Source organism: Toxorhynchites rutilus, chromosome 3, assembly GCF_029784135.1.
Source record: "Toxorhynchites rutilus septentrionalis strain SRP chromosome 3, ASM2978413v1, whole genome shotgun sequence".
Classification (NCBI taxonomy): Eukaryota; Metazoa; Arthropoda; class Insecta; order Diptera; family Culicidae; genus Toxorhynchites; species Toxorhynchites rutilus.
In genome coordinates this window covers 190,144,079-190,166,264 of record NC_073746.1, presented here as the reverse complement: position 1 = coordinate 190,166,264, position 22,186 = coordinate 190,144,079, and the positions used below count along the sequence as shown (strand labels likewise).

General features: G+C 38.5%; 1 protein-coding gene across 1 annotated transcript in view; it reads left to right on the top strand.

Annotated features, from left to right (window-relative positions):
• The window catches only part of LOC129780334 (protein hu-li tai shao), a 78,750-nt gene extending 59,271 nt beyond the window's left edge, over positions 1–19,479 (top strand). Inside the window, exons 11-12 of the mRNA XM_055788484.1 lie at positions 13,684–13,751; positions 15,516–19,479. Of these exons, the coding sequence (XP_055644459.1) occupies positions 13,684–13,751; positions 15,516–15,623 (176 nt within the window). The 3' untranslated portion in view covers positions 15,624–19,479. The remainder of the gene's footprint in view (positions 1–13,683; positions 13,752–15,515) is intronic.
• Positions 19,480–22,186: the final 2,707 nt, after the last annotated feature.

The window sequence follows — 22,186 nt, the reverse complement described above, 5'->3', positions numbered from 1 at the left end:
CAATTTTTAGAGTGTAAAAAAAGTTCACTGTTTACATAAAAGCAATCTCGAATCGGTCCCACTTTTTTGCTTGAAGTTACTATCCCCTGCCACTATGGTCAACAAGTCTGACTTGAGAACTGACTTGAGAATAAAATTCTAACCGCTCAACCCAGAATGAGAACCAGAACAGAATGAGGTACCGTAAACATATGGGTCAATGGTCGATATCGTATTTGATGCCATTGCTTATGATGGTCGATATACAAAATGCAGTATGTAAAAAAAAAGAAAAATAAAAAGTAGAGAAGGTTGTGTTTAAGACACGACCGCATTTTCCAAAATATATATTCTATTAAGGCACATATGGCGTTAGCCTGACGGGGCCGGGAGTTCAATATTTTGACAATTCTCGCGTAACTTTTGAAAAGGTCCTATGTAACAAATGTAAACAAATCGAGTTAATGGACGCTATTAGTTTTCAATCATTGAATGTATTACAAAAACAATCGTTCACGTATCTATCTTCTTCATCTTTTTGTAGCCAATACAAAAAATATCCAATGTACAGATTCGAATTTTAAGCACCCGGCTGTTACTTCGGACGCCACTTTCCTCCGACGGCCGAAACGTCCGAAGTAACAAAGCAGTCAAAACAACTCGCAGTCGTACTTCGGTCGTTTCGGAATTTGTTTCTTATAGGTGTTGTTATCGATTTCAGTGCAATTCAACGAGTGATAACAATAATAATCAGTCTTTAGAACGAAATGCTGATATTTGGATTGTTGTTTATTAGTTAGTTTCAAATTTTTATAGTGCAACGTAATATGTCCAATGTGCAAACGCGGGCAGTCAAAACGTCCAATGTAACATTTTTCGCTCCGAGGCTTCAACCTTAATCTCAAATCACGGAACAATAGTTACGATTGGTTTTACGAAGTTATTCTTGACAGCTAGTGGTGAAAACAGTGATAAAGATTGATAGCTTTTAAGACAATTCGCGAAATAATGTTCGGGTCTTCAACTACGTTTTACTCGAGTTGACGAAAATGTTACATTGGACCTTTTCAAAAGTTACGCGAGAATTTTTGTCTTACGACTATGGTCATACGCAATATCGACTGACTCACTAGATTTTGATTCATTGGCGATCGATAAAATTATTGGTAGGTGATCACTACCGTGGGGATCTTGGATTACCTTCCATGTGCAATCCAGGGATAATGAAGAAGAGCAGAGAGATATGTCTAGCATGCTTGCCCGTGCAGGAGGGTTGGCTATCCTAGTTGCTTCCCCAGTATTTAAAACTGTCATGTTGAAGTTGTCGCACAGATCATAACTCAACGTGGGACGGTTGTCATCGTAGAGTGACCCCCATGCTGTTCCATGGGAGTTGAAATCACCTAAGATTAACCGCGGCTCCGGCAATGCCTCGATAATATCAAAGAACTGATGGCGGCCTACCGTAGTCCTGGGAGGAATATATATCGAAGCAATGCAGAGTTCTTTGCCATTGATTTGTATCTGGCAAGCGACAACTTCAATGCCTGTAATCGATGGGATAGTGACTCTATAGAAGGAGTGACGTTTTTTGATCCCCAATAGTACGCCACCAAACGAGTCGTTACGATCTAGGCGAATAATGTTGAAATCGTGAAAATTCAGCTCGTCGGCTGAACAAAGCCATGTTTCACCGAGAGAAAATACATCACAGTTAGAACTGTGAACTAAAAATTTAAATTGGTCTAGTTTAGGGATGATGCTTCTGCAATTCCACTGTATGACAGTGGTCAAATCCTTGACCTCTTGCGCTGAATTAGGCATCGAGGGAAATGAACGCTGCTAAAAAGCCACATTTTTCTTTCAAAAATGTTCTCACAACCGGAAGCAAACATAATACTATGCTTTTAAGAGGATCATTTATATTTAAAGCATTTAAAATGTTATCCACAAGGTCTGAAAGCGCAAGCAGGCCAGGTAGTGGCTGTTGCTTCGACCGCGAAAATGGAACAGACGTGTTCGTTGTTGTTCCGGGAAGTGCTGAGGACCCCTGGTTGGTAGCATGACCACGTAAACCGGGAGGTACTTGCTTCGGTCTATTCTCAGCACGTTCAGTTCGAGGCTTCATTCCAACTTGGGAAATTTCGGTATTCTTTCTGGGGAGTGATGGAAAAGAAGTAATTTTTCTTTTCCTGATGGCACCCTGCGATGTACCGGAACATCGCCGGCATTGGGAGCGTCAGCAACAGGCTCGTCGTTCTGCAGAATGGAGTAGGGATTGTCCTGTGTCGTTGGCACGGAACTCTTAAGCATTTCTGCAAAAGTCCGCGTGGAACGTTCCTTTAAGGAACGCTTGAGTTTTTCCCCTCGTTGTTTGTACACCGGGCATTGAAAAAGATCATGAGGAGTCCCGCCGCAATGAAGACACTTGTGCTCTTTCGCGCAAGGATTCTCATCATGGCTCTCTCCACAATCTGCGCAACGTTTTTTATTGCAACAATAGGCGGCCGTGTGACCGAGTTGCATACATTTGTTGCATTTCATTACCCGGGGTACAAACAACCGAACAGGTAAACGAAGTGCCCCTATTGCAACGTAATTTGGAAGGGCGGAACCCTCAAAAGTCACACGAAAAGAGTTTGTCCGATTGAGAATTCTTTTGTCATTTTTATGTGACACAGATTTCAGTCGATCGCATGCAAGAATTTTCACAGTTTTTAGTGTGGAGTTCTTGAAGCGACCGACACCATCGATTATCTCTTTTCGGGTCAAACCCTTTTCGGTTATTACGCCGTCTATTTCGACGTTGCAACAGGGTACGTATACACGATACTCAATCGCAAAGAGGTCGCAGCGCGTTATTTTGTTCGCTTGGGTCCTGCTTGAGACGACAACTCGTAGTTTGTCTGGCCCCATCCGTGTAATTTTGGTAACGTCAGAAAAATGTTGAGTTAGTTCCTTCGAGATGCGAATGACATTGAGAGGTTTGGATTTTCGTCTAAAGTACACAATGAATGGGCCTTTGGAGCCTTCAGGGTATTCTTTAGGACGAAAATCCTGTTTTTCGTCGATTTCCTCATCTTCGGAACTATCAACTTCGTAAACAGAATTTTCTACCTCAATTTCTGCTTCATCCTCCTGCTCTTCAGGAGGAGGTTCGGTATCAGAAATATTCAATTGCGTCAACGGGGGGTCCTTTCCGCCCTCAGCCATATTAGAAAAATCGGCCAACTGTTCGATATGAACAGAATATAATAATTATCAAAATGAATAAGTAAAAAAAATATTATAAGGTTATGCTGCGGATAATATTTATATTAATTTATTTTATTTATATAAAATTCTAAAATGAAAAAAAGTTCCAATAAAATTTCAACGGTAATGTAACCAAGAAAAATAGACACCCCTAATGCCAACGTTTGCCGATTTGGTAAACACACAGATGAACAATGGTGTAAATCGAGCACAGATGGTAGAAGGAATGATAGGAGGACAAAAGAAAAATAAACTTATACTTGCCGCTGCTGTGTGGCGTGTGTGATGAATCTGTCTGAATTGTATCCTCTGCGTCTCGGTCGCGCACCACTTTGAGCTTCGCTCTACTCGCAAGCGCAACCGATGAAAAAAAACACAGTCTGATTCGATGTGGAAAAAAACACCTTTGTTGGATCGTTTCGAAAACCTGTCCGATCTACTTGCGAGTTATCGAACGAACAAGGCAACGATGTTGTCTTGTTAATGTCCTCACGAAAAATTAATGTGTCTCACCACCAGAATATCGCTTAAGTATGCTTTTTGTGTGTGATTGAATCGAGAGAAGGTGTGGTTTACGATGGCAATTTGGAAGGCAAACTAGGGGGGAATGAACTCTCTGAGCTCGGAACTTTCGGCGACTGAGCAATAATCGATTGCGGGCGCATACAATATTGGATACGGAAATATCCTACTGATGGGGAAGAATAATCTTCTGAAGCTATCCTGTTAATTGCGATTGATTGAAAAATCACAAAACCAAATGTATTTGGTCACAGTGTTACATGGATAGAAAACATTCAAATAAACTCTTTCACATGAATGTATTTTTAAATTCCCAGAGGAACTGGCAGATTATTTTCAGTAACGATTAGATATTTCTACATTTTCCTCGATACTGGAAGCCCACCAGTGGTTAATGGTAATTCGAGAACCATCTGTTAATAGCACTTGATTGAAACATATTTGGTCACAGTGTTACATGGATAGAAAACATTCAAATAAACTTTTTCACATGAATGTATTTTTAAATTCCAAGAGGAACTAGCAGATTATTTTCAGTAACGATTAGATATTTCCACATTTTCCTCGATACTGGAAGCCCACCAGTGGTTAATACTAACTCGATAACCACCTGTTAATAGTACTTGATTGAAAAATATTTGGTCACAGTGTTACATAGATAGAAAACATTCAAATAAACTCTTTCACATGAATGTTTTTCAGAAATGGCAGATTATTTTCCAGAAAAGATTAGATCTTTCCGGAACTTTCTCAATGCTGAATGGCATCAAACGGAAAGAATTCCGCGCGTGTATGTGTGTGTAGCGATGTCTTCCCGGGGAACCGTTTGTGGCATCACTCTCCTCCTGATGGATTCCCTTCTGGCCTAGGGTGCACAAACAGGCTCTTGGTGACACCGTTCATCCGCGCTTTCATGATAAACGAAGAGCTTCACCACAACAGCGACAACATGCTCCAATCGCTGTTCAATTAGAACTGAGTGGATTTCCGAGCGGCGCTCGCTTATATACCGATTGGTGATTTCAGTAGCCTGTTTTGAAAGCAATTTCAAGACTATTGAAACAAGTTTTTGGATCAAAAAGTAACAAGTATAGAACGCGTAGACATTTTATCTTTCGAATGAAGTGTTTATCATACCATTTCGTTCAGTTGTTTAGGAGCTATTAACGCTCAAAATCTCGGTCTCTGGCGTAACGCTTTCGTTTTCGAAACTTTGATTTTACACCCCGGTATAGAAATGAAAGACGTAGTCCTACGTCAAAACATTTCAGGGCGACCAAACTGGTAGCACGGTTTTCTCAAAATTTTCTTAGCATTATAAAATAATATCCGCAGTTATAAACAAGTTACTTGAATTAAATTACAGCGTAGTTCTACGTCAACAATGCGGTGTGGCCGACATGGAATGCTTCCTATTGGGGTGCAACTGATCATTAATCAGCGACTAGGGGGTTTATAATTGCAGAATTAATATTTGAAGCAATCATTTCGATGAATGAACTTCCTCCCCTTGAAGAGTATAATGTTATATCAAGTTTGATTTACGATAGCGCACTTCAAGCTCAAAAGAAACGTGTACCGGCTACCACTTTCCGACGTCGTCCTCCATCACTTTGGTGGGACAGGGAGTGTTCAAAGGTCTACCTTGAAAAATCATCCGCTTTCAAAAAATTCAGGAAAACTGGATTAGTGGAATGGTTTCGAAAGTACCAAGCTCTAGAAGCCAAACTAAAAGGTCTGATTAAAGCAAAAAAGCGTGGATATTGGCGGAAATTCGTCAATGGTTTGTCAAGGGAGACCGCTATGAGTACTCTTTGGAATACGGCTAGGAGAATGCGTGGCTGGAACCATACAAACGAAAGTGAGGAATACTCTGACCGTTGGATTTTCAAATGTGCAAGGAAGGTTTGTCCCGATTCTGTTCCTGCACAAAGCGTCGTACGCGATATTCCGCTCCAATGCGATTATGAGAATTTTTCGATGGTAGAATTCTCAATTGCCCTCCTCTCATGTAACAATTCAGCTCCGGGGTCGGACAAGATTAAATTCAACTTGTTGAAGAATCTTCCCGACTTGGCGAAACAGCGTTTGCTGAACTTGTTCAACAAGTTTCTGGAGCTGAATATTGTCCCACATGACTGGAGGCAAGTGAGAGTGATAGCCATACGAAAACCCAACAAGCCGGCTTGCGATCACAACTCATATAGGCCGATTGCAATGTTATCCTGTATTCGTAAATTGTTAGAGAAAATGATTCTACTTCGTTTGGACAAGTGGGTTGAAGCGAACAATTTGCTGTCAAATACGCAGTTTGGCTTCCGCCGAGGTAAAGGGACGAACGATTGTCTCGCGCTGCTATCTTCTGAAATCCAAATCGCATTTGCTCGTAAAGAACAAATGGCTTCCGTTTTTCTCGATATCAAAGGGGCATTTGATTCAGTTCCCATGGAAATTCTCTCAGAGAAACTTCATAATCGTGGACTTTCGCCAATTCTGAATAATTTCCTGTACAATTTACTCTCAGAAAAGCACATGTTTTTCAATCATGGCAGCTTGAAATCTTCTCGATACAGTTTTATGGGCCTACCACAAGGCTCCTGCCTAAGCCCCCTCTTGTACAGTTTTTACGTCAATGATATAGATGATTGTCTAACTAGAGACTGCACGCTGAGACAACTTGCAGACGATGGAGTTATTTCCATCACGGGTACTAATCCCGTCGTTCTGCAAAAGTCGTTGCAAGATACCCTGAACAATCTGTTCACGTGGGCCCTCAAGCTGGGTATCGAATTCTCTACGGAGAAAACTGAAATGGTTGTTTTTTTTAGGAAACACGAACCCGCCCAATTCCAGCTTCACCTATCCGGCAAAACGATCAAGCACTCGATGTTTTTCAAATACCTTGGAGTATATTTTGACTCTAAATGTACCTGGGGAATACACATTGCGTATTTGAAACAGAAATGCCAGCAAAGAATCAATTTTCTCCAAACAATTACCGGAACATGGTGGGGTGCCCATCCAGGAGACCTCATTCAGTTATACAAAACAACGATATTATCAGTGTTAGAATATGGCAGTTTTTGCTTCCGATCAGCTGCCAGGATTCATATTCTCAAGCTGGAGAGAATACAATATCGTTGCCTGCGTATAGCCATGGGGTGTTTGCATTCGACACATACGATGAGTCTCGAAGTTTTGGCAGGAGTACCCCCGCTTACTCTTCGGTTCACAGAATTATCCTACAGATTTCTCATCCGTTGCACGATCATGAATCCATTGGTGATTGATAACTTCGAAAATCTACTCCAACTGATTCCTCAGTCAAGTTTTATGTCTTTATACCATGAGTACCTTACCCACGACGTACACCCTTCACCAGGCATCTCCAACCAAGTTTGCTTCCCATACTTTTGCAGTTCCTCTGTCATTTTTGATCTGTCCATGCGACAAAAAATCCATGGAATCCCAGATCATCTACGCTGCCGATATTTTCGGCAGAATATGGGAAAGTTAGATCTGATAAAATGTTCTTTACTGACGGTTCATACATAAACGGGTCCACTGGCTTCGGCATCTTCAATGAAAATTCCAGTGCCTCTTTCAAACTCAAAGATCCTTGTTCCGTGTATGTCGCTGAACTGGGTGCGATATATTACGCATTAGGGATCATTGAAACATTGCCCATCGATCACTATTTTATTTTTTCAGACAGTCTCAGCTCAATAGAGGCAATCCGCTCAATGAAGGTTGATAAACGCTCATCTTATTTCCTAACAAGAATAAGACAACTATTGAGTGTTTTGGTCGAAAAATTATTGAAGATTACCTTAGCATGGGTTCCCTCTCATTGCTCGATTCCGGGGAATGAGAAAGCGGACTCGCTAGCTAAGGGGGGCGCTTCAGAAGGCACACTTTTTGAAAGGCAAATTGCTTATAATGAATTTTTCCACATTCCTCGTCAGTATACGCTCGTAAGTTGGCAGCGCATGTGGAGTGGTGATGAGTTCGGTCGTTGGTTACACACGATTATCCCTAAGGTCTCGACGAGTGCATGGTTCAAGGGATTGAATGTAGGTCGTGATTTCATTCGCGTGATATCTCGGCTTATGTCCAATCACTACAATCTAAACGCGCATCTCTATCGCATTAGGCTCGCAGCAAACAATCTTTGTGATTGTGGCGATGGCTACCACGACATCGAGCATGTTGTCTGGTCGTGTATCCGGTTCCATGCTGCTCGCTCTCAGCTCTCTAGAGCACTGAGAGCACAAGGCAGACAATCGGATATCCCCGTCCGGGATATCTTAGGTAGCCTTGACCCTGATCTTCTGCTTCATCTATACCTGTTCCTCAGAAACGCCGATGTCAACGTTTAATGATGTTTCCTTCGTTGTGTCCCCGTTTAATATCCCTCCTATCCAAACGATAAACTTTTACTTAGTCGCGGCAATACATACACACACTTTTTACAGATGCACGGGCCGAAGGTTGTGCAGTCCACTGATCATTCAACAAGAACCAAAGGTTGTACCGCTCATGACAACTCTACACGAGCTGATGATTGCGCCGATTAGTGACCATTCTATCCTGGATTTCTCGAGTCAAGAAGACGCACCACGCTAGATATGGGGTACATACTAGGGGGGCGTTGCTGATTAATGGTCAGCTGCATCCCAATAGGAAGTATCCCGTGTCGGGCACACGTACAGAGCATTGGATACAGCAACATCCCAATTACGAGAACACTTGTAATACTAACCTCGAGCCGACCGCGAGTAATCGGTTACATATTACTAACATAGATAATAAGAAAAACTGTCAAAATATTGAACTCCGGCCCCGTCAGGCTAACGCCATATGAGCCTTGATAAAAATATATATTTTGGAAAAAAAAAACATCGTTGCCTAACGTGCTGGAGGAGGTGGACGGCGAAGGATCGACACATACACGCGCAGAATTCTTTCCGTTTGGATGCCATTCAGCATCGAGAAAGTTCCGGAAAGATCTAATCATTGCTGGAAAATAATCTGCCAGTTCCTCTGGGAATTCAAAAATACATTCATGTGAAAGAGTTTATTTGAATGTTTTCTATCCGTGTAACACTGTGACCAAATATTTTTCAATCAAGTACTATTAACAGGTGGTTATCGAGTTAGTATTATCCACTGGTGAGCTTCCAGTATCGAGGAAAATGTGGAAATATCTAATCGTTGTTGGAAAATAATCTGCCAGTTCCCCTTGGAATGGAAAATTACATTCAAGCGAAAGAGTTTATTTTAATGTTTTCTATCCATAAAATATCCATATAGTACATTTGGGTTTGTGATTTGTCAATCAAGTACAGTTAGCAGGTTAGCTTCTGAAGATTATTCTTCAGAACAAGGTTTTTCGTATCCTATATTGGATGCATAAAACCTTGTGCCTCCAACGTAACGCTCTCGTTTTCGAAGTCCCCCAAATATTCATTTATTCATTCATTCAGAATGGATTTAGATTCAACTTCGAACAAATGATCTCTAAATCAACGATAGTCCTACGTCACCCTTGCGGTTATACCATAGATATAACACACTTCCTGTTTTTTATTGTAGAATCGTTTGACGATAATTGTTTGATGATTTATTCTTTTGCTCGCAGAACAATACATGCTCGAGATAAGCGCAGTTGTTATCGTTAGTGGAGAAAGTTTTGCTACTGGCACGCGAAACCAAATCACATACAAAATTTCAGAACGCTATTTACTTTCTTGGTGACTAAATAAACGAAACAAACGTTATCTGTTAATCTCAACAACCTCGAAAAGAGTAGCATTGCTTCATTATGATCAAGATTAGCGTAAATGCAATCCTAGTTGAAAGCAGTTTTGCGACTGGCCCGCGAAATTATTTGAAATTAATTATTTTTTGATGCACAACCTTAACACCTGCTTCGCCATAGCGTCAGTTCAATGCATTGATGCAATGTCAAAGGCACCAACGAAGCCTTTATAATGACAGAAAACAAACAATGTTAACTGCTTGGAAAAAGACTGAATATTTGACTCAGCAGAGATTCATTACTAATACCCTAGCGCAAATATCTTTCTCCTGCTATTTTCCCTCCTTGTTTATATTAATCATTTCGGCTGCATAATTTGCAACACCAAACAATCGTCAATTATAGCATAAGAAAATTAGGCGATTGTTGCATTGTTACAGGGCCAATGCACACGGGAGCAGATACAAATGGGGTTTGAGCGTAGCGAAGATGCACTATTTTTACGTACGGGTTATGAAACACGCACGTGCGCACACAAATATCCATATATCGATGGCTTTTTTTTATCCAAAATATATATTTTATTAAGGCTCATATGGCGTCAACCTGACGGGGCCGGGAGTTCAATATTTCGACAATGTTTGCCTTATAACTATGTTAGTAATATGTAACCGATTACTCGCGGTTTGCTCGAGGTTAGTATTACAAGTGTTTTCGTAATTGTGATGTTGCTGTCTTCAATGCTCTGTACCTGTGCCCGACCCGGGATACTTCCTATTGGGATGCAGCTGACCATTAATCAGCAACGCCCCCCTAGTCTGTACCCCATATCTAGCGTGGTGCGTCTTCTCGATCGCGTCCAGCTCGCATTCAGCTGAATCCGGAACAAAGACATGTGATGACGCAAAACAAGAAAGAACAAACGATACAGAACGAGACTGAAAGTTCCTTGCTTGTTGAATGAGAGAGACTTTAAACTTCTTCAGTTCATTCGTCTCTAACAATCAAAAAGGCTCTTGGAAAACTTTACTTTATCCATAATATTACTCTTCCACCCCCATTGCCTTGATAAATCCCTCGCCGTCCAGCTCGCTCAGCAACGATGTTGTTCAGTCGATTCACGAAGAATGAAAGTTTGCCTCATTGAGATCAGCCGTTTATACTCTAGGCAAATATTCCCCTTCGTTCTTCTTCTTTTCCTTTGTTCATGGAGACTTTACACCCTGCGGTTTCCCCTTCGTTGCTCGTCGATTAGTTGCTCGTTATTGACTTGTCTGTTCGGGAAGGCACACAAATGGACAGAACAAATATATGAGGAAATGGGAATGCTTACAATTTTCATCAATTTAAACCATATTCAGACTATGGGATTTTAATGTATAGCATATCAAACAAACCTTAGGGAATTTACTATTCGTTTAGTATGTAAATCGCCAAAATCCGTTCACGGCAAAAATAGTTATTAACGTTAACTTTATTTCATAAAAACGTGACGTGTTTTCTGATTTGGTATCCTTAATGAAAGACGTAGTTCTACGTCAAAAAAAAATATATTTGTATATTCACAATTGCTGATACGAGAAATAAAAGAAAAGAAAACGAAGTTGGCTTACCAGAATTTGTCTACCAGCGTCAGTGAAGGCTGATTTAGACGATGCCAGTCAGCGCTCTAGTTGAAGTATCCAATGAATAGAGAACAGACACTCTGTTCAAGTTAAGGGCCAATTACTTGTTCGATACTGGTACAAGTAACTTGGACAGAGTGTCTGTTCTCTGTTCACTGGATACTTCAACTAGAGCGCTGACTGGCATCGTCTAAATCAGCCTTAAGTGAACTTTTTCTGTTGATTATGTCGACCAAGACGGGTCTATGGTACTAGGTGAGGCCGTTTCGTCACTAAGTTGGTTAGGGGAGCGGTATATGAAAACAGTACGGAAGAAAGCAGAAGGGGAATTATTTCCTTGAAGCGTGAAAGAGACAGACTGATCAGGAGCGAGCTTCGGCACTAGCGTATTGGGTTTTGTTTACAAACAAAACACAGTAGACTTCCAAGATGGCTGAAGAGTGGTTTTAGCAAGTTGGCCCACCTTAGGATATACTTCTACGCGCCTTGATGTCGACTTGAATTCGGGTCATACTTCAGTATTATAGGGTGAATGCATACCGCAGATCTTCCATCTACCCCGTAACTGGTGGGGATGCTCTTAGTTGAAGTTTTCACCAACACAAATGTGATTTATAAATTTTCTCAGTAGGTCACATTGTCACATTGTTCAATCGCGTTAACGAAAGTGACGATCGATAGTAATAGCATGTACATGAAAACTGAAGGAGGATTCCGATTCAAGGGAAAATGAACACCCTAAGGAATATGCCCATTTACTGCGTCCACATACTGCTACAACCTCCGTTCTTCGAAAAATATTACAGCTAACTAATTGTTGTTTAAGATATCAAACCGTTTTTATTATAAAAAATAAAAATAGTACTTATTTCTTTAGAAGAATAGAAGAATAGTTTTAAAATCAAAAATTTTTTAAGTGTGCGGTTAAAATGATTACCTGGTGGTGGTAAAATGAACACCTGTTCATATCATGTGTAAATGGATTAGATTTAAACGTTGTTTCATGTCCAAATTTGTTTGAAACGTTATAAAGAAAGAAGGTATATCCATGAAATAATCTGTGAATAGGCCACCTAGAGTAGTAATTTGAATTTTCTCATACGTACAAAAACGTACACTGCGTTTCACGACTAAAGAGCCACTAATTTTTTCTGAGTTTCCAGAGATATGTAAAAAGTCGGTTGAATTGAAGTATATAGTGTAGGATATAATAACTATCTTCATCTAAAAGACTGGCCATTTGAACTTTATTGTTGTGTTCAGGCGCGAAACATTCAAAAAACTAAAATTTCAGTGTTTCATAACTATAGAACCAGATGGGAAAATTCTCACTCCTTTACAAAATTTACGTCGATTTCACATGAATTACAATAAGTTTCTAATTCGTTACTTGAATAGAATTTCCTCATACTGGAAGGACTTACGGAACGTGTTATTTTTCAACTCGTAACTTTGCAGGCGACAGTTTTATGATTTGAGGAAAATATTTTGAAAACGGCTTGGTTCAGATAGCTTTTCATGAAGTATACTGAAGTCGCTTTTACGCGGTTTTTTACGCAGTATTTACGCGGTTTTTTTAAGCGGCACGTATCAACCACGTAAAAATTCAATATGCTAATTGATGTGACTTTTCACGAAATAAGTTCGTATAGCATCACTGATTAGTAGCTGAGTAATAAAAGGAGATACGTATATCATGATTGTAGCATGCAAAAAAAATCGGTTAATCAATTGTTAGAGTATGGGTTGCATTTTAAACTAATAATTCACTGTTTGATAGATTTTTACACAGATTTCGAAAATCACCCGGTTTATTTTTACGCGGATTTTGGAATTTACGCTGCACGTATACCCCGCGTATAAAGGTATATCAGCTCCAGAAAATATAACATTGTAAGTCATTATCCGGTGGTGGCTCATTTTGCCCAAAACAAAAAAGTAGTTTCGAATGCGAATTAATCGCTGATATTAAACAGAATATCTGTTTACCTCTAATTGAATATGTGAACAGTCGTACAAACTGATAATTTGTCGAAGATATCAGGTCGAATAACTAAAATTTCACGTGAAATTCCTTGAAAACGATGCGCGCAAAATTACACCAGAATGGCTACCGTGAGAGAAATTTTTGTTTTATTTATTTTCTACTTTTTTACAGTTCCATACATAACAGGGTGTCTTAAATAGTTTCATATGTTCTAAGAATAGGATAATGAAGAAGTATCGATTGGTTTTTAGTTGAATTATCGGAATTTTGAGCACCGGTTTATTTTACCAACCCTGTTCATTTTAACCGCATTTCCCCTACTACTTTCCCCAAAGCAATTCCTTGAATCGGCATCTTCCATAAATTCTCATGTACATGCTATTACTATCGATCGTCATTTAAGTTGAAAAGAAGCACTTGTTCTTTTACTACAGTTTTTCTCTATTGTCCTGCTTCATGGTAATTATTTTTTATATTACTACACTTTGTGAACGGCTGATGGTACATGATGAGAATGATGAAGTGGTATACTATTTAATGATTATATTTTTCAGGTGAAAACGTCCAGAACGGCGATCATTCAGATACTCACATGAGCACATTTTCACATAGCAGCAAAGAGGTATGTATTTATCATATAGGAAAAACGTATCGTAATGCATCAAAATCCGGACACTTAAGCGCTTCGATGATATCTTCAGTTACTAAATAAAATTGACATACGAGTATAACAACATGAAAAATTATCGTTCCTATGGAATTTTATTCCTGTCTTGGAAGTTATGAAACCCGTGTTCCCGTAGCTGAGTGGTTAGCGTCACATCTAACATGCCGGGGTTCGATACCCGTTCTGGCCGGGGGAATGTCAAAGAATTTTTTTCCGACTTGCACTGTGGTCACGCGTATTCTAGAGCTTGCCACTCAGAATGCATTCAAGGCGTGTTCTTCGGCATAGAAATATCCAAACTAAGTACTGATAAAAATGACGCAAGTAATACTACGTAGAGACGGCGTGGATATTCATCTAGGAACGTTAGTGCCATTTAAGAAGAGGAAGAAGAAGTTATGAATCAAAATTTGTAAGTTTCTTCATTGTGCCGTGATTTTTAATCCGGACTCTTTTTTATTCATGAATTTAATTCCTGACACTTTTGCTTTTAACGCCGGGCGCTCTTGTTAAACTCTTTCAATGCTTCCAATGATAAATTTCATCTTCTACTTTGATTCGCCGTCCAGATTTAAAATCATCTTCTGAATGTGCTTTTTATTCCTGGCATGGGTTTGTAAAACACAAATATTTGCTTTGATATTTGCCATTTTTTGTCAACAGCTACAATGCTTGACACTACATTGAATTGATACAGTAAGTAAACTATCAGTCACATTTATTCAACATGCAAAAAATGGTTATGGTTTTGGTATGATATTGAATGTAATGAAGAAGAGTGCGGATTCAAAACCTTTACTGTATAGGGAAATTCCACATCAAATAAACTGACCGTTTACCTGATCCCTATTTCGATTTTTATCAAACTTTTTACATATGGTGATTGCTATCCAAATTCACAATTCTCTTATATTTCGGGTTTTCAGCTGATTCGGCGTGGAATCGCTCTATAATAGGAAAAAAAGTTTTCCCGTTTTGTTTATAGGATAAATGATGTTGGTTTGTCCGATTAAGCGTGTTTTCACGCAACTAGTAAATGCAAACCGATTTTTCTTCATAAAAATCAAATGTAATCAAGGCTGGTTTGGGTTTGTTGAAAAACCCAAGTCTCTAGTCGCTAATAATATCTGATCATGGTTTGTCCGGTTTCCGAAATCACCATTTTTGAATGGAGATATTCGGGTTTTCAAATAGATGTTGCATTTCTCATTGCTTGAGAACTTGTTTGTTTATTGTTGAGTGAACAGCACTCAGCACAGAGAAACTTTGTTTCTGCTACGCGCGAAGGACACAAACAAACTGCAACACGCCAAGCTGATTTTAGTGGTATGATACTATTTCACGTTATGCTATAATAATATTTTTTAGTAGTTGATGTTATTCTTGTAAACGCTCAAGTGTCCAGATGTCGATGCATTACGATATTTTGTTTATTTAATTTATTATATGGCAAGTTCAAAAATATGCGTGTACCAATGCCGTAAAACTGTCTTTGTCAAAATATCATTCAGCCTGAATCCGGTGTTCTCAGAACGATGAAGTAGCGACAATTACAATATCTTACAACATCAACATCAACATCTTTCTAATAAAAACGAAATAGTTTGTTTGCTTTGATTTCAGACTGGACGGTACAAAATTTTGCCGTTTCTTTTTTGTTTGTCGTATGCCGTGATTTGAAATCATTTCCTTAAAATCTGATTCCTTTTTTATTCACAGGATGTGTCAACTGAAGGTTCACCGAAAAAGGATAAGAAAAAGAAAAAGGGTTTGCGGACGCCATCATTTCTGAAAAAAAGGAAGGATAAAAAAAGAACCGAGGCCTAAATGCATAAAAAAATATAAACAGCGACAGAAGAATGTGTTTAAATCATTATATTTATGTCCTATTACTATTAACTATTTATGTTCGTCAATTCTTCAGCGCAACCTAAAAAGCTATACAAAATCATAGCGATTAGGTTATTATTCGACACTACATTATCTGGAATTTCGGTTCTTCCTGTTACTTGTTGAAGGTTGAATGATCTAGACCAAGTGCATTTTAATCACATTTTAAATTTAAGAAAATAAATTCACAAGCAGCTTATGAACGACGATCTATTTTGAGCATAAGAATGATCAATTATTCGAGAAAGGGCGTTCCTTATTGTGATGATTTTGAAATATGATCCTATTTTAAATCAATGCAACATTTGAAGATTTCAGATAACAGATTCATCCTCTTGAATCTGATTCAATTTTTGTTAATTGAAGATAGAGTTTTTTTTTGTGGATTATGTAAAGATAATAACTTATAAATCTCCAGGGTCCGAAACAATTGTTACCTCGTTCACATGCAGTTGTGGGACAAGCACAATATACAGTTGATCGCCATTTACACAATCAATAGTTTGCACTGCAACGGAAAATTGTATAACGAAGGCACACATGCTGATTTCACGCGATTTTATAATATGAACTAATTACACACGAAAAACTGCGTGTGATCAATTTAAGTGTAAATATAAAAAATCGTACTATGTTCACCCCAAAAGTAAGTGTACCTACATTCAATTGACGAATTTACGCAAAGTTTCATCAGCTCATGCGACACCTACATCAGAGCTCAGAACTACGAAAGTGATGATGTTTGTTTATTCTACGCACTTAAAAGCAAGATTCGGTCGTGATTATTTTCATTAATTTATATTTAAAATCATTTTAGCCATTAAATGTCATCAGTAAATGGTAAGAAAACTATATTTTTGTCTATTTCCAATGGTCCCAACACCCGCTTGGACCAAAGTCATAGATAATCTTCAAAATGTTTATTTTTTTTTATCCAAAATATATATTTTATTAAGGCTCATATGGCGTCAGCCTAACGGGGCTGGGAGTTCAATATTTTGACAAAGTTTGCTTAGACTATGTTAGTAATATGTAACCGATTACTCGCGGTTGACTCGAGGTTAGTATTACAAGTGTTCTCATAATTGGATTGTCTTCGATGCTCTGTACGTGTGCCCGACATGGGATACTTCCTATTGGGATGCAGCTGACCGTTAATCAGCAACGCCCCCCTAGTCTGTACCCCATATCTAGCGTGGTGCGTCTTTCTCGACTCGAGGAATCCAGGATAGAATGGTCACTAGCCGGCGCAATCATCAGCTCGTGTAGAGTTGTCATGAGCGGTACAACCTTTGGCTCTTGTTGAATCATCAGTGGACTGCACAATCTTCGGCTTGTTTATGTTTGATAGTGAATATAGGTTATGAGTACTAACTTCCGGACATTTTTCAGAAGCTCAAATTGTGCAGACGGTGCAATCGACATCATATTAAGTTTGTTGATATCATTGATTATTCAGGTGATTCTTTTCGGCCGATACGAGAAGGATCTGCAATATTTGAAGCGCGACAAATGCCTATCGTTTGCCTAGTGAAAAAATGTATATTACAACACTTGTACCGAATCATTCGTTATATGTTATGAATGAAACAATGTAAAATGAAGATTTTCTAAGCTTTTCAGCGTAGAAAGAATACTTCAATCCGGGAAATTTGCAGAAGATCTCCGATTTTTCAGAAAAAATCAAATCAATTCCATAGTCTGCTTCGAAACATGACATTCATGAAGAATTCCGCAGCGTTTCTTCCATTGTTCATAGCAGTGATGAAAGTTATTTTCCTTAAATGCAAAAAAATCGCATGATTCGACCGTTGGGAGTATGTAAAGAGTGGAACAGTCAAAAACTGGTCAAACATATTAGGGTACACACTGATCATGTTGTTATATAAATGATCAAAACTTCGTTTCTTTTTGAAGTTTAATGACTACAAACTATAGGAAAATAAAACGATTTCTAGTTTCTTCTACATAAAATCGATGATACCGGGCAAAAACAACGGTTTTTGTTCGTGCTGTCTCAAAAACGACACAAGCTATTCCTGGAAACATTCAGTTGTGTAGATCTCCTCGTTTATGGTGCCTTTGGTCACAAATGGTTCACTCCGTTTGCCACTTGTTTCACTGTCATCCGTTCCTGGAGCCTTTGAAGAACTCTTGAGACTGTTGAATGATGTATATTCATCAGTTTTTCCCAGGCGCTATGCATCAACCCAGGATTTTGCATGTTGGTGAACAAAATCACATCGCGAATAGTTTGCTTTCTTTCATCATCTCGTCCGGAATCTCACTGACAACTGCTTAAATGAGTCGATGAAAACAACACTCTAAAGAGAAGCTGGGTAACATTTGATTTGTCTCGGTCAAGTGTGAAAATAGTTACGCAAACTTAAAGCGTTGCAATAATTAGTTATATTTCAAGGAGCAAACGTACACTTAGTTTTGGGACAAACTCCATAGTTATTTGTTATATGACGAGAGAAGAGAATGCACTCGAACAATATAAGTTTTTATACTGAACAATCAAAACGATTCGCATAACCAATTGAAAAATTTGTGAACGTGAACTCGTGATACTATCATTTCATTTATAGCTATTATCAATTATTATTTCAAATATCGCGTGAAACAGCAAAATCATTTAGGCATGTCAATTATTTTTCATATCAGGTTCCATTCCTAAGTTAGAGCCAGAGCTCTACTTCACGAGTCAATGTTAGTACAGTGGCTTACGGCAGGATGCTCTTGTTACCCTTAGACCTTTTCTCATTCTATTTCTTTCTTTTTTTAGGGTTGACAACGAGTATATTGCGGGTGGTAAAGCTGTACTAACTAAAATGACGCAAATGTTCACATATATTTTATTGATATGGCGTATCATTATGGAATAGAGGTGAATGAACTGAAAAGTTTAAAAGTCTATAATTCATCACGTTCGTTCGTATCATTATCGTTCTAGTTTTATACTTGTATATATATTTTCTTGTAAATACATGAAAATCAAAACGACCTGGAAAAATTAATCGAAATGCGGAAAATTTTCTGTTTGTTCGATTGGAAAGGTTGAGCTGAAGCTATTTAGATTCATCTTGCCCACATAAATCACATTACTGTAATCCATTTCATTTATACGCAAAATTTATTCGCGAGTAGTTTTAACCATGTAGTTTTTGAAGTTTTTAAGTTGCTTATTTTTGAACGTACATCATCATCATAGAGGGATACAATTTGTTTTGAATATAATCTACGATGGCATGCTAAATTATGTTTAAAGATGAAAATAAATGCAAAAAATGGAAACCATGAGAAGGGAATTCCAACTGATAACATGAAGTTGTCTAATTATATGACCTACGCAATTGATATTTGACACACAGTATGTTTTTATTGTTTGTCGTTTGTTATGCACTAAGAAAAAGATGCGCTGATCCAAAACGTCGCTTGTTACCAACGCCTGTTTTTACGATGACTCATAATCGATTTTTATATATGAATCAAAAGAAAATAAAAGACCGCGAGTGAATGAACACACCCTCCCAACCAGACATGAATTATTAGTGACATCATTCATCCGGATAGTGAGACATTTTTGTTAGTGTAGTCAGAATAAAACTGTTGTCATCAAACGAAATACAAATCGATTCATAATGTAAGCTTCAAAGTGTTCACGAAGAATAACAAATGATGATAAATATAAATAGAACAAGAAATGATGCTTGACATAAAGTGTGCAGCCTGTATAATTTTTATCGGAGTCCTTTGCCTGAGAAAAATAAAAAGTAGAAATGAAAAACAATTCAATTTCTCCATCTGTTCAAAATTCGTTTCACTTAACCGGTGTTCTCGATCAATAACTCATAAAACTCATTGTTTTTGAAGTTTTATTAAAACGTTGACTGCCACGTCAGTCGCCGAGTTTTCGCTCAGGCTGCGTCAGTCACCGGTGACTACCAGTGTAACATATGATAATAAAGGTAAGTTAGATAAGAATAAAAGTTTATAAGCTTTCTCTCTCGAACAAAAATACATTCCACTACGGTAAGAAACGATGACCCTAATACGTTTAAAAATTTTCATAGAATCGCTAGAAAACCGTGGTACTCAAGGTGTTAAACATCGACCGCTTAAGAGATACTACGTAGTAGAGTGGTAACTCCACTTCTATGGAGAAGCTGTCTTCAGCTGTTAAAGTTTAGTCCGAAAAGCGCCCTGAAGAAATGGGAAATGGGGGTAAGACGGACATGTTAAGAAGACCTTCAATTGTATCTTTGGAAACTCATGTTTCCCAGCAGTTTCTTACAATTCAATATACTGCTTTTCGATATATCAGCCAAATGTTCCTCAAAAAAGTGTTTTTCAATGTTTTTTTACTGAAATTTAAACAGACCAAAAAGTAGAACTTTTTTTCGGTGCGGCTGATATGGACATATTTATGGACAGGTTTGTAATATATTGTAACTCACGAAGACTTCCACTCGTCTCCGATGCGGACGTCTTCTTAAGCCAGCCAAGCTAACTCTCACTCAATTATTCTCAGGGTCGAATAAAACGCGCTAGTGGAAACTCACCTGTCCCTTCTCTATGCTGGAGCTAATCAAGCTGAAATCAATTTCTTTGGTGCACACAAGAAAATATCGCAAGCAAAATGTATAGAAACGAATCAAATAACACTTTATTCCAGAAGCCGATGACAATTTATTTATTGAAAAGATCTAAACGGACTCACTCGCTCTGCTCATATCTGCTTCCGTCGTTGTTGTGATACCGTCACCACGTAGTTATTACCGGCGGCTGTGCCGGCTTTCAGAGATCTGCTGCGCTGCGTTTTCCGGTTCCCAACCGGCAAGATGGACGTCTTCGGCTGCTACGTCTTATAATTCCGACTCTGGTCGGAAGATTAGATGATGGTGGTTGGTCGTATGTTGGTGGACGACCTTCGGCGACCTGGATAGCGGTGTGTGTACTCCGAGAGGAATTATCTTGGCTTTGTTCACTCGCGACACCTTGCATTCACGGTAGGAAAATAACTTAAATGTGTCGACTAACTAACTCTTCGACCGGATGCGACCTCTTCACCTATTAGCTGGCCTCGTCGTTAGCTATGAGGAGGACCAGGGCTATATGAAAATAGCCTTACTAGCTACGCTTACTATCTTCGCGCACTGTAAATGTTTTATTGAACAAAACCACTGTTTGCTAAAGCAATTAAATTGCTGTGAACACTACATTCACTAGGAAATTGGACTTGCCGAAATTAACACCACTTTTTGCTTCGCTAATCCAGGAATAAGAGAGCGTCGAGTTGGCTAGAGGGCCTTATATAGCATTCCGGATCCCGTCCTTACAAAGGATCGTACGATGCGTGGCGTCATCACGCATCAATTGTGGATTGCGCGCTTTGTGCTCAGTTGGATGCTGTGCTGGTATTGGTATCGGCTCCACTGATGAGTTTAGCAGAGATGTGAGCAGTGATATCCGCCTGTTATCCCTGCGCTAACTAGGTTCGAATTTTCAAATAACTCTACACTGTGCTACCTCCTGATTGGCTAACCGAAATGAGTTCCGTCTCACTTAACGACACATCAATTATTTTTGCCGTGCTGCAAATTGCCCGGTTTTTTGGAATACGTTGCGTGACGACGAAACTCATAGTGGGTTGCCAGAAATTTGAATTCAATTTTAATTTGATTTGCGAAATTCGTTTCTCTTTTATTTAATTTGTTTTATATAATTCAATTATTTCTTGTGCGGTTATTTATATTTACAAACAATATTTTCATTGATTTCGTTTTTCATTGATATCAAAACTATCACCAAGCGAGTGATCTCAGCTTGTAAGCTTTGAAAAAGGTTACAATATGAAGCATAGAAGTTTATCGCTATTATTTATTATTGTTGAGATGATTTCCGAGCTGGCACCTGTTTATTTGCATATTTTTTTGATTTCAATAGTTTGCTTTCAAAGCAATTTTTGAACTATTTAAACAAGTTTTTAGATCAATAGGTAACACACATATAACGCGTAGACATTTTATCTTTCGAATGAAGTGGTTGTCATACCATTTCTTTCAACCGGTAAAGAGGTATTATTGCTCAAAATCCTGTTTCTCCAATATAACTCTCTCGTTCACGAAGCTTTGTACTTATACCCCAGTATAGGAATGAAAGATGTAGTCCGACGTCAAAATTATTTTCACATAAAATGTGTTGCAAAAAAATTTCAAGTTAGAATTTTTTATATATTTCAATACTTTCCCTTGGTTCACCGTGATTGGTTCGCGCTGAAATGAGGGTGATAAATAAATAAAAAATAGATAGTTGTAAAGAATGAGGCAATTATTTTATTCATTTTTACGTAATAAATATTTTCAACGATATTGTTTTGAAGACATGCTTTGACTATAAGAATAAGAGCCGAATGAACTGCAAAGTTTAATGGGCCTGATCACGAACATCATTACACAAACGCTTTCACGTCATTTACACTTCACTTGATCTTTTTG